Consider the following 26,833-nt stretch of genomic DNA (forward strand, 5'->3'; position numbering starts at 1 on the left):
TATAGGGAAGAAAAACTGTTCATTAAAAGATTGCCAGTAAGGCCTGAATAGATAACCTGAAGTTGTGGAGAATGAAATGTGGGAAGCAGTTATTTTCTTCTGCAGTCACATACACGTTTACATCAACTCTATCTTGTAGGTTTGAACTACTCGTGCTAACCTATGAGAAGCAATGCTAATTGAACAACTACTGAAACACGAAATGCTAAATCTGCTTCCCATATCGCACGGTTTGCACATTCAACTTCCCAGTGCAAAAGAAATGATCATTTTTCTACCTGCACTGTTTGGTGGGATGTATCTCTCGAGAATTTCCTATCACTGTGACACCGTTTGTAACGAAGAAGTGGGGAATTATGGGAAAATTGTTATTTATTTTCTGAAAACGGGCCTTTGTGGCTTTTATAAGTGCTTGGTACTGTTCCACGTACGGAATTTTTTGAGAGAAAAAACTGTGGAAATGAACGTAAAGACAAGTAATACCTAAATAAACGCTTTTTGGGGCAGTTTCTCGGCCCCCAAGACCCACGTTGCTCCTTAACTCTTTCGTTACCGCGGGAAATTGACCAATTTTGAAGGGTCTAACAAAACATTTTTTTGTGCTATACATATTGGTTAGGCACACATTGCAGTGGCATACAATGCAGATTATTCCACGCGCTTTCCAATGACACCAGTTTTGTTAATGTTTTCCTAAATAATGATTCCGAAAAAAATTATCGAATTCGAAATTTTTGTCCGCGCGTCGAAGAAAAAAGAAAAAAGTAAGTTGTGTATAATAAACCACGTGTAGTAGAAAAAATTTAGAATATACATTTTGTAGGTAGACATTTCAAAAACCCATCCTAGAAAAAAAATTGAATTGCGCAGTATAATTTGTCAGATATAAAAGAAAATGTTAGCCCACGTGGTGCCCATGCCATGTGGTGAAGCCCAACCTCTATTTCAAGTTTTGCTATTTTGGATAGTTCTCTAGAAGAAATCTGGTGGTTTGACATTATTAAAGGCCCAAATTAGCCTCCACGTAATGTAAAAATACCTTGTCAATAATTATGACCGGCACAATATTGAAGGCAAGCAAGCGATGTGAAAAAATCCGCTTGGAGTTGAGAACCAAACTCTTTGGTGAATGCTTGTTGACGTTCTGATGATCGCTCATCAGTCAGAACTTTCATTTGCGTTTTATTATCATGTTCTGACTCACTATGGTAGCCCTGTTTGCAGGAATAAGGTACGTTGCGCTAGAATCATGCCCAGCAAGCTTTCACCAAGCCGCCGTCGGGCTGTGAAGCGAGTTCAGCACTACGAGCCTACTACATTGCAGCGCCACCTAACAATTTCGAAAAGAAACAAATACAAGGCTGTTGGAGACTTTGTCAGAATAAACAGTACTACTAAGAAGCGACACCAGAGTTCCGGAAATACCCTCGTATGAAACCGAAACTGGCCGGTGAACAGCTGGCGGTGTTCAAGGCCAATTGGAAACGTTCTCCTCGTCTGAACTGATACCCGACGACTTGGTGTTATCGTTTGACTTTCAGCGGAAGCTCTTATCGCAGATGAAAGGCGTAGATAAAGTGGAAGCGCGAGCGGCATGCTTGTTTTGAGGAGCAGTAGCGGGCAACGGAGGCGCCATGGCAAATGAGCTTGTAGTTGGGTAACTGCGTAGTAGCGCCAAATATGAGTTTCGCAATGCGAAAACGAAACCGAAACTGCTGGAAACTGGTTGAAAATGGCAGGCACACTTGCTAGACATGCGGGGGACCATCAGAAATAAGCTTTGGGAGAATAAAGCTGCCCTTTGTCCGAACCAAAGATCATTAGTGAATAGCTGGGGCCATTTTCAAGTAATTATCACCTCTCAGCGCTGTCGCATTACAAAGCTGACCCCATTATTTGGTTTTTGACTTGCCAGGAGCCTTTTGACAAAAAAAATATTATGGTAATGCAGCCTAACCACGACCTGCATCCTTTTTTCTCAAGTGCAGCAGCCACGCCCCCTTCGCCAAAAACACGCGCACCTCAGCTCGCAAAAAACGCCGCCAAAAATCTCAATGTCGCCGGAGCGGGAAAATTTAAACTGATTCTAAAAGGGCAATGCCTAGACTAATCATTGGCTGCATTAGGTGTACGAGAAACGACTACAACAGGTCGAAATAAACAATATAAATCATCGATCACCGGTGATCGATTTGAATAGGCGTGGTAACGAAAGAGTTAAATGTCCCTGAGCAGAGGGCGAACGCTTTGCTGGCCTGCGAGAAAGCAATGCTGCGGCAGTGCGACCCGTTCAGTTCCACCTCCTTGCCAACGACGCTGCAGCCTCACCTTGTTTGGGAGCTTTTGCGAGCCCAGCGTAACCTCCCTCCCTCCTCCCCTCTTGAACCTTGTCCAGGTTCAAGAAAATTGCCGAGCAGAGCAAGGAGGCCCTGGTCTCGCTCGGCTTCCAGAGCTTCACCATCGAGGACTTCCACGACACGGTGGGGGCCATTTCTGCATTCCTTCTTTTCCTCGCTGCATTGTGATGGCGTGTCACTCTGTCGGGACATACGTTGTACCTGCCACGGTGGCTAAGGTTGTGCTGTGTAGCCCAAGGACACAAATTCGGTCCCAGCTGCAGTGGCCATGTTTTGGATGCGGGCAGGGGGCCGAAATTCCCGAGTGTCCACATTTCAACGCACATTAAACACCCCCGGTGGTTGGAATTAATCCGGAGCCCTCCACTTATGTGTAGCTCAGGTGTGGCTTTGACGCTTTGGGCCGTGGTAATAATAACAAGAAACAGTGACTTATGTTGGTATGCACACGTGAGAAACTTCTTTTTCTTTTTCTTTTTTTGAAGCCACGCATGTAAAAAAGCAACCTGTGCTTCACGGTTTGTAGCGTAAAAAAAAGTTGCGCAAAGTGAAGGGCTGAATTAAATATCGAATAATGCATTATTCGGTTGGATATCCGAAGCGGGAAAAAGACGTTTTTTTCTACATGCCTGTTGGTAATCTTCCCAGTCCTGCTGGTGCATTTTGATTTCTTCCCCCCCCCCCTCCCCCATTTCCTATGCACTTTTTGACGAAAGAAAAAAAACCAAGTGAATGTGGCCCATGGAACTTTTTTATTGTCGGACTTCCCTAGCGTCGTGGAGCCTCAAGAGTTCTCGGAGACAGCCTTTAACACTGTAAATGACCTAGGCTCTCATTTTACTTGCTATTGTTACACCAAGCACGATCTGCATTTCAAAAGGATCTGAGAGGGAAGCCACCCTCAAACCCCCGTTTACTGAACTCGCAACAGAATGGGAATAACACTCGGAGCTGCCTACTACAGAACCGGCAGGACATGCTGCAAATTTCATTACACTAGAAACTCGTGGCGAAATCTGCTGCAACACTCTACAATACAGCTAGAAAAATACGTCCGTACATTACCCACATTGTTGACTGCGTAATGCCGTCTCTGTTAAAGGCAGTGTTGGCTAACTATGTCGTGTTTTTTTCATTGTTCAGATGAACACGCTAGTAGTTACGAAAGGGTTTTTTTTTTTCTTTCTTTTCTTTTTTTTTTTTTTTTTTCGTAAGGTTCAAGAAATGGTCCAATGGACTGTTGTCATGCCTTGTGCAGAGGCTAGCCAAAAAAAGCGCGCCTGAAAGTCTCGATCCCCAGAACGCACACTCACGCAGCCTTTGTTCATAAGTATGAAAAGCTTGTTTTGAAAGCTTGGGGAAACAAGCAAAATATTAAAAAAATCCTCTTTCTCTTGCTTTTTATGTGTGTGTGTGTGTGTCTGTTTGGTCCAGCTCAATAAAACGTAGCCATACTCAATGCCCTATATTCTGAAGGGAACTGTCACCTCCAAAACCCCCCTGGCTGTTGTCGAATCTTAATGGGGCCTCTGTTGGAAAGGCTGTTGTTTGGTGACTCCACATTGAAAATTTGGAATGCAAATAGAGTACTGTTGGTGTTTGAACCTTATTCGGTTACAAAAAATTTGTATCCAAACATTCCCGATTATTCACAGATGGCAAAATTCTGGAAAAGGGGCGAATATTTGAGCGAGTAACAAAATATCTTCAATAATATAGCAGGGCAACCATAATTGTTTGTTTTGGTGTCCTGCGGCAATGGCAAAGTAAAGGGGTGGGGGTGTGGATACCAGTGTGTACCTTTTCGTGCAGAAGGGAGGCATACGGTGCTTTGTAGGCTGACATGAATCAAAATGAAACGTTGGTACCTTTTCTATACTGTGTCCCTCGCCAAAGGAACAATTGCAGCTAGCGTACGTAGTACAGAGCAGTGGTCCCCTTTCTGCAGGCAAGAAGGCTGCTGCTCTGTGAAAGGCAGTTACTGAACTTTTTTTGTTATTATTATTATGTTGCAGGAAGTTTATTTCTGTGGTGCCTTCATAGTGATATAACAAACTTTGGCATTCTGTGAACATATAGAATATGATGAACCTATGTTGGGGACTGTTACCTGAACTACTTTCTAAACGAAAAGAAACAGCGCTGAAAGCACAACCTCAGAACATTGCGCGATTTCATCAACAGTTCCCGCCAACCCAAACAAGACGGTGGCCAACGTTTTTTTACGGACTGTGCTCGTGCGCTGCTTGCCTACATGCTACTGCAGAGCGAAGCAAACGGAAACTGAAGCACTGCCTCGCAATGCTCTCGTCGTTGTCAGCGCTGCGCAACTCGTGCGAACATGTTGTTGTTGTTAAAAATGTTTATTTGCGAACATGTTCTTTAAACTTTTAACGGGGACAATGACCACCCTTCCAAATCACAGGAAACGGCACCCTTTGTTTGATAGCAGGATGCAACGAACATGCTGCGAACACACCCGTCGAATACTCGGCTAAGCCTGCATAATGTATTTCAACTGGGAAGGTTGTCTCGAAAGTGTGAAAATGCACTTCACCAAAAAAAATAAGAAAAAGCAGAAATGGTCACTGTAGACTTTTTAGCCGGACAGCTTTATTGAAGACCTGCAATTCAAATTCCTTGTGAGGCTGGAACAGACTACGATCTTTCACCTGAAACAAGATCTTTGTGCGCGCTCTTTTTGCGCCTGTTCGGCGACACGAGGGCAAAAGTGAAGTCTGGCCTGCGAAAAGTATTCAAAGACCGTACTAGCACTCACTTTTTCAAGCAATGTCTGAACCTCGCATCCGATTGAGGGCTTTAAGTTATTTTGCGCTTACCAGAAATGAAAAACTGCGAATAAATGGTGTTTGGCTGTAGATATCTGCTCCCAAACAGACTTGCACTGCTTCGAAATTCGCCTTTTGGTGCTTTAAAGCTGCTTCATAACAGCTGCCTGAGCTGCTTCAAAAGGCTCATGCCCGCTCCACCACTGAAAAACCAAAAAATAAAGGCGAAAAAAAAAACAAACGCGAACACCTAAATCATCATCACCAGCCTATCTACGCCCACTGCAGGGCAAAGGCCTCTCCCATTATTCTCCAATTACCTCGGTCCTGTGCCAACTGTGAATAATTTATCCCCGCAAACATCTTGATCTCATCTGCCCATCTAACTTTCTGCCGCCTTCTGCAACGCTTGCCTTCTCTAGGGATCCACTCTGTTACCCTTAATGACCAACGGTTATCTTGCCTTCGCATTACATGCCCTGCCCACGTCCATTTCTTCTTCTTAATTTCTACTAATATGTCTTTAACACCAGTTTGCTCCCTGACCCACTCCGCTCTCTTCTTGTCCCTTAATGTTACACCTATCATTTTCCGCTCCATTGCCCGCTGAGTCGTTCTCAATTTAAGTTGAACCCTCTTAGTGAGCCTCCAAGTTTCTGCCCCGTAGATGAGTAGCGGTAAGATGCAGCTGTCATACACTTTCTTCTTCAGCGACAATGGTAGGCTGCTATTCATTATCTGAGAATGTCTGCCATATGCACCCCACCCCATTCTGATGCTTCTAATTATATCTGCCTCATGGTTGGGATCTGGGGTCACAACTTGGCCTAAGTATATATATTCGCTTACCACTTCCACTGCCTCGCCACCTATCTCAAACTGCTGTGTTGTCCCGAGGTTATTGATCATTACTTTAGTTTTCTGCCTATTAATTTTCAGGCCCACGGTTCTACTCTGTTCGCCCAGTGCGGAAAGCATGCTTTGCAATTCGTCCCCCGAGTTGCTTAGCAAGGCAACGTCATCAGCAAATCTGAGGTTACTGAGGTATTCCCCATTAACCCTTACTCCCACCTGTTCCCAATCCAACGTTCTGAATACTTCTTGTAAGCATGCTGTGAATAACATTGGAGAGATTGTGTCTCCTTGTCTGACACCCTTCCTTATAGGTATTTTACTGCTCTCCCTATGGAGCATGATGGTAGCTGTAGACCCACTGTAGATATCCTCTAGTATTCTTACATAATGCTCATCTCCCCCTGGTTCCGTAATGCCTGAATGACTGCTAGGGTTTCGACCGAGTCAAATGCTTTCTCATAATCTATGAAGGCTATATATAGGGGTTCAGTATACTCAGCGCACTTCTCTATCACCTGATTGATCGTGTGAATATGGTCCATTGTTGAATAACCTTTACTGAACCCTGCTTGTTCTTTAGGTTGACTGAAATCTAAGGTTGCAGAAATTCGGTTAGCGATTACCTTGGTAAATATCTTGTAGACGACTGACAGTAAGCTGATCGGCCTGTAATTTTTCAAGTCCTTCATGTCGCCTTTCTTATGGATTAGGATGATGTTCGCGTTCTTCCAAGATTCCGGTACCATTGCGGTCATTAGGCATTGCGTATACAGGTTTGCCAGTTTTTCAAGTACAATTTCTCCGCCATCCTTCAAGAGGTCTGCTGTTATCTGATCATCACCAGGTGCTTTGCCCCCTTTAATTTCTTTCAAAGCCTTCCTTACTTCTTCGGTTGTTACTGGTGGGATGTCTATCTCCTCTGAACTGCTGTCTCGTTCGGAACACCTAAATAGGGGCAGGCTAATTACGTGTGAGTGAAAGTGGCTCTTTTCCTCAGCAGCTGAACATGATTGCAGTGTCAAAAAAGCTTGAAGGAGGTATGGGTACCTGTTAGTGGCCTTCCAAGAGGAACAGCAGGTTTGATTGAGTGCTGTGTGTCATCATCATCAGCATCGGCCTATCTACGCCCACTGCAGGGCAAAGGCCTCTCCCATGGATATCCACTTACCCCGGTCCTGTGCTAACTGCGACCAATTTATCCCCGCAAACTTTTTGATCTCATCTGCCCACCTAACTTTCTGCCGCCCCCCGCAACGCTCACCTTCTCTAGGGATCCACTCTGTTGATCTTAATGACCAACAATTATCTTGCTTTCAAATTACACGTCCGTTTCTTCTTGATTCCACTAATACGTCCTTAGCACGCGTTTGTTCCCTGACCCACTCCGCTGTCTTCTTGTCCATTATAGTTACACCTATCATCTTCCGCTCCATTGCTCGCTGAGTCGTCCTCAGTTTAAGTTGAACCCTCTTAGTGAGCCTCCAAGTTTCTGCCCCGTAGGTGAGTACCAGTAAAAAGATTTTTTCTTCAGGGACAATGGCAATAGCATAGTATAGCATTGTATTGTGCGGTGTATAGGTGGTACGCCAGTGTGCAGGTTGTGCGACGAATTTTTTTCTTCTCTCTGTCTTCTCTCTCTCTCTGTCTTCTCTCTCTCTCTCTCTCTCTCTCTCTCTCTCTCTCTCTCTCCCCCCCCCCCCCCCCCCCCCTGTGCTCTTGTAGTGCTCGTGCACTCACTATTCGCTTCCCTGCTTGGCCCCTCTCGCAGTTCATGGAGGTGCTGAAGAAGATTGAGGACAACATCACCGTGGACGACCTGCTCAAGGTGTTCAACGAGCAGGGCTACTCGGACTACGTTGTCGTCTACATGAGGTGCGTGGGGGAAGGGGAAGGGGACGAATGCCGGCTTCAGGGGTGGAAGGGGTTGATTGGAGCGTGCAGTGCTTTGTGCATTTTCTAAGCTACACTGGTTGAAAGGTAAAATTGGTGGGGTAGCTTCTTTGCGATATTCTTTCAGCAGAGGTGGGCCAAGCCTTTTTGTCGGTGCACTGAAGGTCGTGCAGGGGTCGGGGCAGGTTCCTGTACCCACCGATTGAGGGTGCCGCTGACATTCAGGTGTCGATTCCTTTTCGCAAACCGTAGAATTCATGCAACAGCAACATTGCCATTCTCGGCTGACACAAGAGAACCGCAACTCCGCTGTTTCAGCATGTTTCAGTGGGTGCAACTACTGGGTTTAATTCCCAAAGCGCACTCCATACGAAGTGCACTCTCTCAGCTGAATTGGGCACAAACACATGCACCAGAGAAGAACTCATTGTGGGCATTGCAAGCCGCGTGGGCTGGGAACAGAGGGCATATCTTCTTAACTGTTCCGGCCCTGGTGGTGTCAATTGACACCATCGCATAAAAGTTCCTCTAGCACATAGAGAATGAAACCAAAAGTGCTAGTTTTATTTTGGGATTCTCCTATTGTGTTAATTATCACTGCTGTTTCATTTTATTGGAGCTACTCGCTATGAAAAAGAAAAAGCTCCGGTAAAGTCGAAATTATGAGACAGAGGCTGAAAAAATTGCGGCCTCAGTTTTATTCCCAAGCTTGTAAACCTGTAAATAAGTGCACTACGAAGCTGATATTTTGTCTGTCTCTACATAGGATTTTTAATTGCCAGATGACCTAATTAATTGCCCCATTATTAGCTCTTATTAACTTTTACATCCAGCTGGTTTTTTTTTTTTTTTTTTTTTTTCATTTGTGTGCTTATGAGACTAAAATTTAGGAAAACACACAGCAAAAACTGTTTTGCTTGAAATAAAAAAAATCAGGGCTTAAAGGGTTAAGCATTGTGTGAGCCGACGGTTCCGTCTTGTGCGGAAAGGGGACATTTCTCTGCCCAGCGGGCGTGCTTGCCTGGTGGGCAGGGAGCGAAAGTGTTATTGTGTACGCAGCTTTAGTCTCGGCTGGTGTGCATCTGTTCAGAAGTTGTCACGAACCCAAAAGTATTGGCCTGCCTTGTCTTCTGACATCTACACCTTGGAGTGGTTGGTCTGGTGGATGGCACTCCCAGCAATCGTGTTCTTTCGGAGGCAGTTAGGTGTGGCTCAAGTGCGACAAAACACGATCCTGTGTCTATAGTAGATACAGGCTGGGATGAAAAGTAGGGGGGTTTGTGCTGGTTGAACCACTGTAGGCACTGCTTTATGGGAGAAGGTGTACAGGGGGGCTGGATAGCACCATCTACGAAGGGAGGGCAAGTTTTTGTTGGCGCAGAATGATACTGTTTTACTCGCAGTAAAGTGCATTCTGCGGTGCTGCTATGGTTCCAAGTGCAAGGTGTGCATTGTTGGGGAGGCTGAGAGGTCCAGCTTGTGATTGGACAGTGTTCGTGGCGCCGCCTTCTGGGTATCGAAAATCTCTCCTCATTTTGGTGACTTTGTGCAGGAATTGCCAGTGAAATTGCGCTCGCAGCAGACGCGTTTTGTGTATTCATGCTGGTCGAGAAATGCAAAGTCAGGGTACCCACCAACCAGACAGAACACCAGGCATCCTTGGGGATTTTGAATACTTGGAAAAAGAAACTCAATTTGTCTTTCTAGCGGGGATTATTGACGATAATTTATTAAGGAGACGGAAGTCACGGTAACGTCGGCTCGAGTAGCAGTGGGAGGATGTGCTTCGTATGGCTTGTGCAAAGCGCAACCTCTCCACAGCCACCAGTGGCCATGTGGCATGTATAAAGTGTCCTGCGCCACGCACTGTTTCGGTGACTGCGGTTGACTAGACCAGGGGTTCTCAAGCATGTTGGTCCCAGGGAACCCTGCTAAGTTCTGTTAAGTGCCAAGAAACCCCCCCCTCCTCCTCCCTTTTTCATTCCGTTCATGCTACATTAACGTGCAATAAATTCAAAAGCAAGCAAGGGTATCGTTTTTTTTGCCGTCGACTTTACGCGAATGCGTACGCTAGCGGCACCTATCTCCAAGCAGGAGAAATGCGCATGGGGGTAATATAAGGCCGAGATTCAAGTGCAATAGTTTAACCACGTGGCCCGTTTTCGGAGTCTGGCTGGCTACAAGCTGCTGGCGATATTTATTGCGCAGCTCGCGCGTTTCTGTTATGCGCCGAGATGTGCTTACTGACACTCGGGCGTGAGTAATGGAGGTTCCTTAGATCGATCGCACCTCAAGTTCACCATATAATATTTTGCGACTGCGGAACCAGGGAAAATTTATCAGTGGCCCGCGGAACCCTGAGGATGGGGCATGCGGAACCCCTAGGTTCCGCGGAACCCATTTTGAGAAACCATGGACTAGACGTTTAAATGAAGGCTTTCCTTTACCATTTCGGACCAGTAAATTCCATCCTATCGAGAAGTGATAACACCCGGATTTTTTGCATGGCAACTGTCGCATCTGGGAAGGCCGACCCGAGCCGAGCTCTGTCGCCTCCGACATGTGTGTGGTAGTGTGGTGAAGCGAGCGGCCAGCCAATGTTGCTGCCTTGAAGAAGTCGAGAAGCCGAAGCCAAAACTTAGCTTGTTTACTTCATGACGAGAGATGGCCGAAGCCAAAGATTCAAAAGATTGCCTCGTTGGAATCATACTGACACCACTTTTAACGTAAACTTCGCTCGAATAAGCTATGTTATTAGGAAAAAAGGGAATGGCCATGCGACCCACTAGCTCATTTCGTGCCACAGAACATACGATGTTGTGCCAGCCAGCTCTGCGATTGGTGGAGGGCGGCAAAAGCAAACGCAAATTAGGCAGAGCTTATAAGCTTGCAGAACGAGTTACTTGCGCTTAAATTTAGGGCACATTCTTTTTAAAGCAATAAGAGTGGTGGGACAAACAGTGGAAGTTAGGAAAGCACACGTAAACATAGAAGTACCAATGCGTACTGCTGTTGGTACTGCGCGCACTGTGCTTGGCTTAGCTGCACAGCAGTGCGGGGCTTTGGGGTTGTCTCAGACGACACTGGCCGATTGGCGCAAGCGACGATGTCTTACGTGACCATATTTGTAGAGCGAGCACTATGTTTCTCCCTGAACAAAAACAAGCCTGGTTCAAATACGGTCAAAAACAAACCAAAGGCAAAAGACTGCTTGCTACAGTGTGGTAGCGCCATCTAGGTTAACTAACGGTAAGGACTTGTGCAGACCACGAAAATGCACGATTTAGCGGGAAGATCAAAATTTTAACGGGAATTAATTTCTCGGTGCATAAAGCGTCGTTTGCATTTGGAGAGGGCACTATAAAACACGAAATCTTTCGGAATAACACAAACCTGTGTTTTGTTTTCATGGCTCCTTTAAGCGCACCCTCTCTCTCTCTCTCTCTCTCTCTCGGTTGTGGCCAGGTTGCTGACGTCCGGCCAGCTCCAGAAGGAGGCGTCCTTCTTCTCTAGTTTCATCGACGGCCAGCGGACAGTGCAGGAGTTCTGCAAGCAGGTGGGTGTCCACATGTGTCTTTTTACTGCGCAGCACTTTAAGCGCCCGCTCTTGTTGTTACACGGCGGCGGCGTCTCTCGTTGTAACCGAGTGAACGAAGAGCGGACGCCGGAGACAAGCAAGATACCGTATTTTCGCGCCTATAACCCACACCAAAAATGCGAAAATTTCAGTGGCAAAGTAGGGGTGCGGATAATACGTGGAGTTTCGCCTTTAGTGCAGCTTCATGGCAATGCGCGTCGTGCCATGAAGCTCCTACGCAGTAATACTGACTACCGTAATTACCTGATTCTAACGCGCACCCCTTTTTCCAGGTCAACAAATGAGAAAAAACTTTCACCTCCGATTGTAACGCGCGCAGAACTTCGTGATCAAGAAAAACGAATGCGAGAGAAACAGGCGATTTATTTACCGAAGTAGTCGCTCATCTCGCTCCTCGTCGCTCTCCGAGAGCTCTTTGTCGCTTTCCGCTGACCACAACATGTCGTCCTCGGTGCCGTCAAGCGCATTCGCGATGCCACACTTCTTTAAACGAGCGTTCAACCATGGCCGATGGGATCGTGGCCCACGCCTCGCACACCCATTCCGCGAGCGTCTCCAGAGGCGCACGCTTCAGCCGACCGCTCGTCGTGAACGCGTGGGAGCCGCTCGTCAGCCACTCGTTGTACAGCACTCGAACACGACCTTTCACCCGCTTGTTGAGGCACACGTCGAGCGGCTGAAGCTGTGACGTTATTCCGCCGGGTATGACAATGAGGTCTGTGTTGCACGCGGCGAACTTGTCTTTAACGCGCTGGTCAAGGTGGCGCTTGGAGGCGTCGAGGACGAGTATAGCACGGAGCCTCAGGCTGGCTCCGGGCCTCTTGCGTCACACGCAGTCGATCCAGTCGAGGATTATTCCGGTGTCCATCCAGCCCTTCTCGTTGGTGCTCACAATGTCGCCCGGAGGAAAGGTTGCCGCTTTCGGGAGTGTCTTCCGTTCGAAGATAAAAAACGAGGGCAGCTTGTGGCCGTTTGCTGTGCAGCACAGCATTACCGTCACCCGCGTCTTTTTGTGGCCGGTCGGCAAAACGCGCACTTGTTTGGACCCCCTCGCTTCGACGGTCGTGTTGGCGGGCACATCGAAGTACAGGGGCATCTTCTGGTCCGCGTTGGTGATTTGCCCCAGCTGGTAGCCGTGTTTGTGGCGCAACGATATAACGAACCATTGAAAGGCGCACAGCCTCTCCTCGAACGCTTCCGGCAGCCTCTGGCATATTCCAGTCCGCGTCCGAAGGAAGAGGCCTTTCCTCTTCATAAATTTTGAAATCCAGTTTCTGCTGGCTCTAAACGTGCTCCTTGGCAAACCGCGATGCCTAGCGAGCTCCAGCGCTCGGACTTTCAGCACCTCAGACGTGACTGGCATGAGGTCTGCTCGGAGCTTCTTGATGAACACCACCAGGTTGTCTTCAATATCCAGAAAGCGGCCTCTCTGTGGCCCGTTGAATCCTTTGCGGGTGGCCTTGCTTTGAAATATGCGGTCTTTAAGTTTTCGCCAGTCGTGTGCACATGTTTCGGGGACGCCGAAAGCACGCGCGGCGGCTCTGTTGTCGTCAGTCTCGGCACACAAGATCACTCTTTTCTTGAAGCCGGCTTCATAGTGGAAGCGGCGGACCTTCGTTGCTGCTGCCATTGCTAGTAACAAGCGCGCAAGTGGGAAGACTAGAAGGAACAAAGCCTTGGCGCCTCGGCTCTCTGCGTCCAAAACAAAATGGTTGCTAAAAGCTTCGGCGCCATCTTGAGGTGGCAATGGGTGGGACGAAATTTCCGCTGTTTTGGCAGCTTCGGTTTCGTATCCGATTCTAACGCGCATGCGACTTTTTGGCCTATTTTTCCGGGGAAAAGGTGCGCGTTAGAATCGGGTAATTACGGTAAGCCTTCCATGGCAGCGATAGCGCAAGGCATGCGTGAACAAGGATGAAAAAACAATTGGCGAGTGCACTCTAACAACTGAATTTAATTTGTGAATTGTGACTTTCACCTTGCAGTCAGTGTATTCTACTTTCTAAATATATGCTTTTTCTGTCTAAGTAGTATGTGTTGCTTGAGCAGTGCCATTGGTGCAGTTTTTACTAGCTGTATGAAATGTGCAAGCAATACGCGAGGCTTTTTTTTCTTGGTGGGCTGAAAGTGGAGGTTCGGATTTATATATTTATATGCAGGGGCGGGTTATACGTGCGAAAATACGGCAGGACGAGCAGGTGCGAAGGAGAAAAGTGTGGCGAAAGTGTGCCAAGGCAGTGCAAGACAGCAGAGACGCGCCCCGAGGTAACCGAGGGAAGGGAGAGGCCACCGAAGAGGAAAGCGGAGGATGAAATTATGGCGAAAGGCGCTATTTCAATTGGCTCAATATGCCCCAAATAAATGTTATGAGTAATAATATGAACTCATTAAAGGGACACTAAAGGGCAAAAACAAGTTGGTCTCTGTCAATAGATTAGGTGCTCCGGGAATCGAAATTCAACATTCTCGCAACTCGCATTTGTTTAAAATGAGGCAGAAAGTGCCAGAAATGTGAAAAGTGGGGATTTTAATTTGTGGTCACGGATATGCACAGGATATGCACAACACTCTGGGATCATTTTATTTCCAAACTTGAAAAAATCGCTGATCCATTCAGGGGGCCCCGGTCACGTGAGCAGCAAGGTCAGTGCTCTCACCGGCGGGCCCCGCCGGCGGGTGCCGGGCGAGCGCGAGAAAGGGCGAGAAGCGGTTTCCTCCTCCTCCGCCGCCGCCGCCGCCGCTTTTGAGCGCCGTCGGCGCCAATATTCCGGACATCGAGAAGCGGCAGCTTCTCGATGTCCGGATGTTCGGAGAAAATGTTGCTACTATATAATTTACATTGTTAGAACTTAACAAAATTAGTTAGAGTGGTTCAGTCCGTTGCAGATCGAGTGACTTGTGTCCCGGGAAAATTTCGTTAAACCGGGAGAACATTAAAAAAAGTGGTTCGTTGTGGAGGGAGTTTTAAAACATTGGGGCCTATGGGATGCGGGCGGGGAATCGAAAAACCTTCGTTGAAGCGGGAATTTCGTTGTAGCGGAGTTTGACTGTACTTGCTCTCTAAAAAATGTGGACATTTGTCCGCTGTAGTGAAAACCATGCAACGAAGGGTTAGTCAGCAAATGCATCGGTGACGGTGTCCACAGAAAACACTTTCTGGGCGCAGCCACCTTACCTATCTGCCAACGGAACGAGGGAAGCCGGTGGAACGGAGACCAGCGACCTTCGTCAGCACCAATCACTGTTGGGTTTCCAACAGCGATCGCGCTCCTGTGTAACTCCACCTGACGGCCGTTAAGCACAACTGCCATTTTCGTTAACGGCCGTTAAGTTGCCCGTGTAATGGGGAATAATTATGAGAATTTTTATTTATGGCCGCCTGTGCGTAGGGGAAAACATATCTGAAGTTATTTTTTGGGAAGAAAAAGTTTGGCTGCTTAAAGAAATTCCCGAAGCCAGCTCGAGTAGCAGGTGCATTGGACAAGTTGCGCGAAATTCGAAACTCGTGCGGCTGTAAAACACATACTGCAGCTATTTCTGTGCAGCTACTTTGTGTACTGTCAGATGAGCTCACATACTTATTTTATATTTTCAAGTAAAATTCTTTGTACTAAAAAATTGTGAACTTGACGTTTTCCCCTCCATTGTTTTTCTATTCTTCAGGCCAATTTTAGTTTACGTAGAAAAAGTAGTAGCTCATAATGAAAAACGGGCTGCATTGCAAGTCAGTTGCGGATTTTGGTCTAATTTGAAAACTGATATAAATAGGCAAGCTTTGATTTTGTTTTTTTTCAGACTCGCAATTTTAAACAAACGTTTTTCTCTGTCACAGGCTTGAAGAACATGCTGCACTATTGTAGTGGTTTTGTAGCTATGAAGCACTCTAGTATATCATCGCAACTCTGCTACAAGGTCCTATTTGGTGCTATGTGGCTAGCCATCTGGGCTGTTAACAGGGCTGCCGTATAACCCTGCTGCACTAGCGTCCGAATGTCATTCGAACCAAATGTCATTTTACTCAAGTGCCAAGTTAAGTTGTGCTGCTACACTAGGTCTTGAAATGCCATTCGGCTCAAATGACATCCAAGCCAAGTGATCGCCAAGAGAGACATTTCGGATTTCAAATGCCATTTCTAGCACTCTCGCACACGCAGCGTCTTCGATCGGAAATAAAAAAATATAAACTCCTGTACGTAAAAGCAAACAAAATGTTTTTGATTGTGAAACTTTGTTCTCTGCTCATTTACTTAAAATATGAAATCAACGTATTTAATTTTCATAATGTCAAAATCAGTGGGTCAGTTGCAAAAAAAAAAAAACTACGCAAACAGCGACAGTCAAAACTGGCATCTCTTCTAATTTAAAATCATTTTAGTGCCTTAGACTGCTCCTAAATGTCATTGTTGTATTATCATACGAAAACGGAACGGGGCAACAACCGCGCCACTAAAGCGCGGCGAGCAGTTGTGAAAGGTTTCAAATGCCATCGAAATTGTAGTGTAGCACGGCGAATTCTGAATGGCATTCGCTAAGCACCCCATTTGAGTCAAATGACATTTGGTTCAAATGACATTCGGACCCTAGTGTAGCCGGTGTATTATTTGGGTAGTGTTCAGGAGCAGCTTTGAAAAGAGATGCACTAGGGTGGAGCTAGCCCAGTGCCAAGCAGATGGGAGGCAGGTTCCCTGCACGATTGCCTTCCCGTTGCCCCTTGGCCACATCTGCGTTGCGGGAAAGCCCGTTGTCATTAGAGGAAAACGTTTTGTGTGCATTTAGCGCACAGAAATCCTCTTTTTCAACTGGGCTTAATTTTATGCATGCAGGTTTATCGAAACAACTGCCCGCCGACATTATTGAAGTTCAAAATACTGCGAAACTGTGCTCAATGTTTGAAATAGGGCTATTCGACTGAAAGCCTAATAAAATATTGTTTTCGCTTCAATGTCGGTTTAGTTTCCGAAATTGGCATGCTCCTATGAATGCCAGATACTGTTCCCTCGTGAATACAAGCCAGGCCCTTTCTGCATGCATCTAGTGCCACGACCTGCTCCTTCACTTCGAAGGCACCTCCTGTTCCGTACTGCACTGTTTAGCGTGGCTAGCCTAATGGGTAGAACCACGGGCTCTGCCGTTTGAAATAAGTTTCTGCTGGGTTCCGGATCACTCTGCGACTGTTAATGAGACTGCTGATCAATACACTTTTGGATAGAATACACATAACAGTACACAACGCTGACCTCAAGCCACACATTAAAAAACACGTTTGCAAAACATGGCAAGCACACTGGAATGAACATACAGGCAACAAACTACACGTAATAAAACCACACTTGGGACCATACACCGCCGAGAAATGCAACAGACACGGAAGTCGCCTTGGCGATGCTACGGATAGGACACACCCATGCAACGCACTCGTATCTGCTCACGGGCTCTACAAAACCGCAGTGCAGCAGGTGCACATCTGTAGTTTACATACTAATTCAATGCAGGACACTCGACACCACATGGCGCAAACGTTTTCCATCCCGCCACACCTGTCAAACTTCTTGGCCGACAACCCAGTGTTTTCTATCAAGCAAGTTTTTCAGTTTTTATCAGACAACAAGTTTGTACAGCTTCTTTCACATCGTGTATAATCATCCTGGCCCTATATACCAGCCTACTTCATGGATTTTAAGTCGCTTCACTTTTGTTTTTATGTAAATAATTTGGCATTTATTTGTACATCTGCATCATCATCAAATAACCGTGTCTTTGGCTCATTGCCCTTGTTTGCCTTGCGCCATTAAACCCAAACCATCATCGTCATCACGGGCTCTGCCGTGAACGGGCTGGGTGCAAGCCCTGGTATTGCGGAAATTTTTGCAAGAACTGCGATTCTTTCTTTATACTTTAAAATGTTTTCTGTGCGCAGTTGTAGGCCTTCTTTTCCTAGACAACGGTTTCCGGGTACCTTTTTGGTCACTTCAGAAATACGGCGTAGCATGTCAAGCCGTTTATAGGACGTTGCGCACCGCACTGAGAATGCCTGGCTTGTGCACTCCTAGTATGAAATGGAAAAGTGCCCTGCAGACCGACTGCCCTCTTCCTTTTCCGTCATCCCTTCCGTTTCTCTGCTGCGCGCAGGAGGTGGAGCCGATGTACAAGGAGAGCGACCACATCCACGTGATCTCGCTGACGCGCCACCTGGGGGTGGGCGTGCGGGTGCAGTACATGGACCGGGGGTCCGGGGGCCGCGTCAACGCCCACGACTTCCCCGAGGACCGGCCCCCCCGCATCCACCTGCTCTACCGGCCGGGACACTACGACATCCTCTACCCCTGATATCGTCCTCCTTCTCTCTCTCTCTCTCTCTCTTTTTGTTTTCGCCCCCTCCTTTCGTTCTCGTGTTGTGCGGACGACAAGCTGAAAATGTCGTGCAGTGGCTGAAAGCGAGACAAAAATTATTCGAGAGGGTGTTTTTTTCTTTTTCTTTTTCTTTTTTTAAGAATGCCGGCGTACCTTGTTACCTTCCTTTGTATTGTTTTGTTTGCAAGTTCTCATTTTTGTACGATATCTGTTCTGAGCTCGATTGGTTTAATGGAAGAGAGATATGCGAGCGCACGCTGAAATGGTCTTTTCGTTCGGGAGCTGGACCATGCTGAAGGTGGTAGTCACTCTGGCAACAAGACAACGGTGGTGAGACATTCAGCGCAGTGTTGGTCGAGAGGGAGACATATACAACTTCGGCTCTTGCAGAGCTTCTTGCATCCAGAGAAGGCTTGTGACGGTTGTTAGGCTTAGCTTGCCAGCTTATGCAAATTGAGGCTCTCGAGAGGGTTTCACTGTTCACGCACGCGCTGGTGATTTTTTTGTGCTTTTTTCTCTTTTCTTTCACCTTGAGGATAGAGTGCGAGATGTGGTTCTTTTCTTCAGAGGGGCTCACGATCGCGTAAAATTTAATTTGATGGCGCAGAATAAGCACCCGACTGACTAGCTGTGCTGTTGACAGGCCGGACGTGGCCTCGCGCATCGGAGGAGAATCCACTGTCGCGTTTCCTGGGAAAAAGGAAAGGACTGATCCGGAGTGTTCAGGGATGGGCTGGAACTGTGTTCTTAACCTTGCTGTTCTCTCTATCACCGACTCTCTTGCTACGCACTTCTCTGGTCATGTAATCAGGAAGTTATTGGTGAAGGGGGGTTCACGTGAAATTGTGCTGAGACGGGTGGCAACCAAGCACATTCCACCGGAGTTGCGGCAGTTCCTGGTGTGAAGAAAGAAAAGAAATCGCAGCTGAATAAAAGAGGTGTTCAACTGGCAACTACGTGGAGGCAGTTCAGTATGGTTTAGGCACAATTTTGTGGCTTGTGTGATTAAGATGTACCACTCTCTCTTACTATATGGTAACAACAGAAATGATTGGTGCAAGAGTTTTTCATTTTGCTTGTAGTGTGGTAGGGCTTTTCATCTCTGTGTCACTGGAAAGTTGATCTTGTGAGATATCTATTGCGCACTTTAAACATCACAGAAGCTACAAAAGAACTAGATGTGTGGTGATTTGGGGTCGCTGTCGCAATGTAGAGGCTCCTGAGTGTTTGTTGTTTGACTGTATCAATAGAACCTGTGTGGTCCTGAAAGTCTGCAGTTTGCAGATGTACTGCAGGGAACACTAAGGACGTTTTGGCACATGTCAATGCAGGTTGCCAATTTAATCTCTGGAAGCAGTTGTTTTTTTTTCCCCTCGGCATACGGCTTGTGGTTGACGCTCACAGTAGGGCTTGCTGCCACGCTGTCACCAGTTTATCTCAAGACTATTTTGATGTCTGAACCTCGAACTTGGTGAAAGTGACTGGCATTTCTTTTCTGCTGGGCAGAGCACAAGCGAAGAATTATAAGCAAACCGTGACGCCGATAATCCTCTAAAATTTGAAAACTAAACCTTGACCAGGGTGCGGCAGTCGGCGAACTGATTGAACGAGCTGTCATTACGGCTGAAGTTGGCGTATAGCGTTTCCAGCATTTGCTGCACAAACAAACGTGCTGTACTGCAAAAGCTTTCAACTCCACTAACACAAGAGAAGGATAAAATAAATGGAAGGGGAGAGGCTGGTACAAGTGTGATACGAAAGTGGAAGTTTATTTGCCTTTTCTCGCACGTGCGCGCTATTTCCTTTTTTGGTTTGTTTGTTTTTGCGAAACCGTGGCTTGTTCGGCTTTCTGTTTCTTTTGGAAAGCACATTTCGCTTTGAGCCTTCAAGTCCTAAGAGCTCTGGTGCGGTTTTCATTGTTTTTTAAATGTCTTCTTGCAATTTTTGTTGTTTTGCTCTGTGCGAACTCTTTGCCGCAGGCATTGTGAGTTGAAGGGGAGGGATGTTCCTATTATTTCATATTTTGTGGCATTTGAGGTAGTGTAGTTGCGTAGAACAGCTAAAAATACTAACGGGAATGGTCTGATAAAGCAGTCTGTGTGTGCGTGTGAGCTGAGAGCTCTTTTTTTGTACGCCTCTCATCATTGAGGTGCAGTGTGTTTAGAGAAAGTTGTTCTTTTCCGTGACCTGACTATCGATATTTGCACAGCCTTTGAGGTACTAGTTGCGGACATGTTGCGTTAGTGCTGTGACGGGGTGAGATCTAGTGTTGAGCCCTTTTTGCTCTCTCTTGCTTAACGCAGCTTCATATGGCTTAAATGGTTTTGCCTCGACATTTTACGATGGGGTGGAGCTGCTGAGCATTGTAGGAGGACCTTTTTTTGTCTTCAGTAAACTGTAACTATTTTGAAATCTCTAGAAAAGGGAAAAAAAGGTGTTTGCAGTCACTGCTGGGGTGTTTTTTTCTTTTGTTTTTGAGTTGAAACATGTGAAGCGTCTGCTGCTCCTGGTGTGTACAGCGAATGTTCGGGTGCGTGTAGACTGTGCTTTCCTTGGTGTGCCACACAGCTGTTCCGAGTGGATTTTTTGCATTTGTATCTTTTGTTTCTCCTTGCGAGTTTGTCTGTGATTAAAGGCTACCAGCGCGCTGCTTTTGCACTACATGTAATTTGTGTGCGTATACGTCGGGCAGCCGGCTTAGCAAGCAGGCTGTCCAGCTGGTCGCAGCGAACCTGTTGCTGGACATTGCCTGTGGTTGCCAGAAGCAGTTCCCAAGGAAAAGGAAATTGAAACGCTGAACAGAGCTTTCCCTTGTGCTCTGTGTAAAGGAGGCACTGACTTGGCACATTAACATTGTGTGGACGGCCATGCAAGCCTTTCTTGGAATTAAACTCAGTTCGAGACCCCTGCGCCCTCTAGCAGTGGGTCTGGCAACCTGCCACTGGCCTCGCTGAAACCGATTTCTAGGTCCACTGATAGAGGGCGCAGTTGTCCTGCCGCAGGCGAGTCTGGGTACCCTCAAGTTAAGCGTGCCATGTCTTGCCTTTCAAACTCTTGCTTCTCTCCACTGTCTTTCCAACTGATTACGTGGGTACAATTACACCAACAGCGTATCAACCCTCGTACTGTTCTACAAAGCTATTGTCAGCTGCCATGGGGTTGTCGTTGCACTACTTGGCAACATCCCTTCACAACTCTCCAGTATTGTCCAATGACGCCACAATGCTTATTCGCTGCAGCTCCGAGTGAGCATAGTTGGGGTGGGTTCTGGTGAGAATCGAACTAGTCAGCTTTGGTGGGTAAACCAGTGGTTGCAAAGCAGATTTCCAACTCTGCGAGAACCAGGATAATAATTTTCCGGCTGGCTCTTCATGACTCGGTGACTTCCTGAAATTGTTGGGGATGCTAGTGAAAAGTTAGACTGGGTGGTATTGTAGCACCAAGCAACCACGGGATGTTCGTCGGCCGTCCAGCGTTGTCTGTTTCAACTCTAACAAACGTTTGTTTTAGAGCTGAGGGGCATACCATGTACAGTTAAACCTGGATGTGACGAACCTTTCATGTAACGAATTTCTGGATTTAACAAAGTTTTTCAATGCCCCATTTCAACCTTCATTGAAGCCCATGCATTTAACCTGGATGTAGCAAATGCGCTACGCTGATGAGTCCAGGTTTCTTGCCCTTTGGCGAAATGTACTAATTCAGCGAATTTCGCCAGCACCTCAATCTCTCTTGCATTTCCATGTGTGATTGCGGTGACGATTATGTGCTAGGCCTGTCTGTCGCATGTGTCCCCTGATATCTGTGGTATGGGTTCGTGGATGATTTCTGCTGCCTGAATACAAGGAGATTTGTCTTTTTCGAGACAAGCTCGCAATTTTAAATGCCGTCTCCGCCGGCGAGAAAAAAGGTTATCGTCTGGAACAGTGTCCCAGCTAGCATCCCTTCAACAATTTTGACTGCAGAACAGAGAATGAAGTTTGCGAAAAGGCACCCTTTCAGCACACATTTTGGTGCATGAAGTGCGTTAAGGCAGCGAGAAGTATCAGAAAGCAAAAGTGATACTTAGTTACGTTTGTGAATTGGGGAGGGCGTGTAGTAGCAGCAACCGCAAATGACGCAGTTTTTCAATGTGAAATATATCCCTGAACAAGGGTGAGTTCAGCATCAGCGACGCCTAGCATATTAGTTTCATTTCTGCTTCATTCCCGCAAGCTTTAACTCGAAACCTGCATGTAGCGAAAACCTGGATGTAATGAAAAAATGCGAATTTTTGTCAGCTTCGTTATATCCCGGATTAACTGTACGTCCGTGGGACATCCGGATTGACTTCATGTCAATTCGGACGTCCAAAATGCGATGTATTTTGGACGTTCAGTAAAAATGTACAGAATCTCAAATGTTGTATTAATGGGAAGCAGATGTTCCTACACCGCACAACACAGCACACTACCTGAGAGATAAGTGTACATGAATGCGGTAAACTTGCTTCACACGTTATGTACCTATACAGTCGAACACGGATATATCGAACTCCAAGGGGATCGCGAAATAGTTCGATATATGAAAAATTCGATATAAAAATATGGGCTCTGAGGCCTCACCTATGGCGGACGATCTCTTATCGATCGTCTCATTCAAGAATGACAACTAATTCCGCACTCACGACGCAACAGGACGCTTTATTTCTGTGAAAAAAAAATCGCTGATCTTGGCCTGCTTCTTCGTCCTGGAAATGAAATTAAAGACGCTGGTCTCGATCTTCTCTAGGCTGCACAACTAGAAAATTCCAGCAGTACGCTGCGCCTTCGCACACCATGCACAACACGCACGCAAAAGAACAGCGCGCACGTACCACAAGAACTTTGAAGGTAACAATTCCAAGGCTCTCTGAACGGACTCCAAAAAAGCGCTCGCGATGGTCATCTCCGAGAGAAACAGTGATCTCCAAAAGGTGCGGGACAACTCGCCAAACAGCAGCAACAGCAGCAAAATGCAAAAGAAGGAGGATGCCATCAGCGCCTTCGTTCCCTCTTCCCTTTCCCGAGACGACATCGGGGGAAGACAAACCCAAAGAGAGAGAGAAAAAAAAACTCTTTTTCGGCTATCCGGGAACGTATGCAGCCGAAAAAAAAGGACGTGCGCAGTCGGGGCATCCCTACCTCGCGCTGTCACATTTTCTGAGCGTTCGGGCTTGTGTGCCTAGAGAGATTTAGCATACCGGGCTCCGTCCGCTAACGCTACGGCGGCCGGTAGCGGGGCCCGATTGGGCAAGGGCAAATTCGTTCAGGTAGGGGGGATTACTTCCGCGAGCCAGTCTTCTCCATGCCCGCGCATTCCTCCACATCCTCCTCAACCTTAATCGGGGGTGCAGCGACCACCGAAGAGCACCTTCCAGCTCGCACGGCGTTCGATATACCCAATCTCTGGAAAAATACGGTTCGATATAAACCTACGAATTCCTATACTTTTACACAGAATTTTCAAGGGGATAATTTATGAGTTCGATATAGACAATAATTCGATATACCCGTGTTCGATATATCCGTGTTCGACTGTATATCATCATCACCAGCCTATCTACGCCCACTGCAGGGCAAAGGCCTCTCCCATAGATCTCCGCTCATCCTGGTCCTGTGCCAATTGTGACCTAGTTATCCCCGCAAACGTCTTGATCTCATCTGCCCATCTAACTCTGCTGCCTCCTGCAACACTTGCCTTGTCAGAGGTCCACTCTGTTACCCTAATGACCAACGGTTATCTTGCCTTCGCATAACGTGCCCTGCCAAAGTCCATTTCTTCTTAATTTCTACTAATATGTCCTTAACACAGGTTTGTTCTCTTACCCACTCCACTCTCTTGTCCCTTAATGTTACACCTATCATCTTCAGTTCCATTCCTCGCTGAGTCGTCCTCAGTTTAAGTTGGACCCTAGCTTTTAGTGAGCCTCCTTGAGATCAGTGTTGGACTAGGTGTGGTGCTTCAAAAAAAAGCTAACTAGGCTTAATTTTAGTACACACAGATGGAACTTGCAATATGCAAGGGAGGTTGTTGCTATAAGAAATATTTTTAATTGAAAAGCAGAGTAGCTTTTCCGCTTTTGTATTCAACTTGAACTATCATTTGATGCGTCGTAAATTTCAATGACTTTCAGACATAGGAAAACGTGTCTTTTGTACATTCGTTGCTGGATGTCCAGAGTACATCCGCAAAAGTACATTTAAACATGGGCATACAGTGGCCACCCAAACTAGCCATTGGATGCTCAGCTGTTTTTCGGACGTTCCACGGATGTCCGTGGTTGCTTGGGACGTTGGCATTTTCAAAAGGAGGCCAGGTTGGGATGTATACCCCCAACTCTTAAAGGGGTGATGCAGACAGAATACGTTTGGTTCATTCGAAAGATTGCCTCTTCGGAATCACTGACAACATTTTATATGCACAGCCGTGCAATTGACTGCGACCAGCGAACGCTAGTTAGGCAGGGCTTATAAGCTTGCCGAACAAGCTATTTGTGCTCAAGTGTAATGCATATTCATTTTAGAAAGTACACGTACCACTACACGCTGCTGTTGGCACTGCGCGCATTATGCCTGTTGTAGGTGCACAGCAGTGCAGCGCTTTGGGGTTGTCTCAGACGACACTGGCCGATAGGCGCTAGCAACGTTGTTTTACGTGACCCTGTTTGTCGAACAAACCCATGTTTCACAAAATGATTTCTACCTACCGTAACAAACAAGCCAGGTGCAAATATGGTCAAAAACAAAGGAAAGGCAAATAGTGGTGCGGAACAGTAAGGCTGCTCCATTAGGAGCACTGACGGTAAACAATGCTCCGCAATCCACTGCTCACTGAACAGCGTACTAGAAGTTCTCTTGGAGACCCATACATGTGACGTAATGGCAGACATCACGAAACACAGATTTGGAGGGAGAATCAAAATTTCAACTGAAATTCAACAATTTCTCGGTGAATAAAACATCACTTGCTGCTGGAAAAGCACAATGGGCCCTGTAAAGCATCAAGTCTTTCGAAAAAACAAACTTGTAGTTGTCTGCTTTGCCCCTTTAGGGGTGCATCGAGTACCAGGGTAAGCTCAATAAGGAGTAACTACTGGGTCAGGAGGTCAAATAATACTTCAAGACCCAGTTAACTCCTGGTGGCGTCCATACTGCTGCACACCGCATCTTTTGACGTTTAGGGCACCCAGCGGCACACTGCCTGAACAAGCCATAGATACAAAGCTGCCCCCTGCTCGACTCTTAGTTGTAGCAGAGTCCTTCAATGCCTTTCCGATCATGAAACTTCGCCGTCACGCTATGGGAGAGCTTCGTACGCTGCCGCGCCGCGGCGCTGGTGTGGATCGGAGGGCAGCCGGGGGCGTGGTCAGAACGCGTTTGGCAGGGAACGGACCACGTAGTAAGATAAAACAGACGCTCGCCGTCATATCAGCAGTGCGCTTTCGCTTTACGTGTCGTGGGCCGCTCAAATGGACTTATCAGGGCATGCTGCTACTGCGTTCCTGCCTGCCGGTCTGACTACAGAGCAGCGGCGACCGCCCGATGCCCTCCGATCTGCGGTGGCGCCCCTCGCGGTAGCCTTTGTCCCCATACGAAACTTGGCCGGGAGTTTCATGACCAGAGAAGCATTGAGGTACTCTGGTTGTAACGTAATGGTCTAAACAGTTGCGCCATGGCGGCGATGGGAGCACACTGTTCATTGTACCCAACTGGCCAAACCGCTTCCGCTCACTGACTAGCCAGGGTCACTGTTAATTAATAATAACTCTGGCTAGTCAGTGAGCGAAAGCGGTTTGGTCAGTTAGGTAAAAATCTACACAGACTGCTCGCATCCAGTACCGCAATCTTCGCTGGTGTCGTTTCGCAACTGCAACGGATCGATCTGTATTGATTTTACCCAACCGGACAAACCGCTTCCGGATACTGAATAGCCAGCGTCGCTATCAATAATTAACAGTGACCCTGGGTAGTCAGTGAGCGGTAGCGGTTGGTCCGTTTGAGTGGACTGCACCCATCGCCGTCATGATGCGACACTAATTAGACCGTTGCCCCAATTGTAGTCCATTATACTGGGCTGGCCACGATGCTCTTGGGTGGCAGTTCCAGAACGTGTCCAGTGTTGCTTTGTGCAAATGGGCAGCCAGAGATGAGATGGTCATTGGCCTAAAAAAATTTACACCATCTTCCCGCGAGGGAACTGTTGAGGGTGGCCGAGCGGGTACGCCGAGGGACCGCCCCGGCAGAGCACGCAGCCCTGAGAGACACGTACAGACACGATGCTACCAGCAGGAACATAACCCGCCCCGGCGGGGAGCTCGCTTGATTAGCGCACCTAGAATCCACTGATGATGATGGTCGCCGTGGCGCCATCTAGTCGAGACGCGACACACTACATCCCCCCTTCAGAAGTCCAGCTTCAGAAGCCCTCACAAGTCCAGCCTCCTTGGCTGGCGAACGGTTCGACCGAACCGTGACACCTGCGCAGTGGGCTCCCGCACAGTTGGTGGTGTCGCACCCTGTGACGCAGACGGGGACGCTTGCTCACTCCTGGTGGCCACTGCTGGTGAGGGAGAAGTAGGAACAAGGTGACTGCGGTTGCGCTGCAGCATTCCTTTGGGTGTCTCTACTACATACGAGCGCGGACGCTGCGCTGGGCTCAAGACGACAGCTGGACTCTTGATATCTCGGACCCAAACATGTTCACCTGGCTGAAGCAGACGAAGTTCACGAGCAGCGTGTCTTCTGTTGAAGTCCTTCGCCTGTCTTTGCCTGTTAGCGCGATCCCGCTGGTCCACTTGTACCGAAGATGGCCAACCTGGCTTCAGCTGGTTTGTCGATTTGGGTATGCGAGTTTGCAGGCGTCTGCCCATTAACAGCTGTGCAGGGCTATGTCCATTGACGCCCGGTGTGTCTCGGTAGGCCAGCAGGGCCAGGTACGGGTCTTCCGACTTGCCTAGGAGGTCTTTGACAGTG

The 26,833-nt window shown here is 47.3% G+C and overlaps 1 protein-coding gene across 1 annotated transcript in view; it reads left to right on the plus strand.

Annotated features, from left to right (window-relative positions):
* Window positions 1–20,503, plus strand: part of LOC144164354 (ubiquitin thioesterase OTUB1) — a 33,111-nt gene extending 12,608 nt beyond the window's left edge. Inside the window, exons 5-8 of the mRNA XM_077694869.1 lie at window positions 2,396–2,480; window positions 7,770–7,873; window positions 11,357–11,447; window positions 17,619–20,503. Coding sequence (XP_077550995.1) covers window positions 2,396–2,480; window positions 7,770–7,873; window positions 11,357–11,447; window positions 17,619–17,816 — 478 coding nt within the window. The 3' untranslated portion in view covers window positions 17,817–20,503. The remainder of the gene's footprint in view (window positions 1–2,395; window positions 2,481–7,769; window positions 7,874–11,356; window positions 11,448–17,618) is intronic.
* Window positions 20,504–26,833: the final 6,330 nt, after the last annotated feature.

The sequence above is a fragment of the Haemaphysalis longicornis genome, unplaced genomic scaffold, assembly GCF_048455015.1.
Source record: "Haemaphysalis longicornis isolate Haplotype H1 unplaced genomic scaffold, Haemaphysalis longicornis Haplotype H1 scaffold_13, whole genome shotgun sequence".
Classification (NCBI taxonomy): Eukaryota; Metazoa; Arthropoda; class Arachnida; order Ixodida; family Ixodidae; genus Haemaphysalis; species Haemaphysalis longicornis.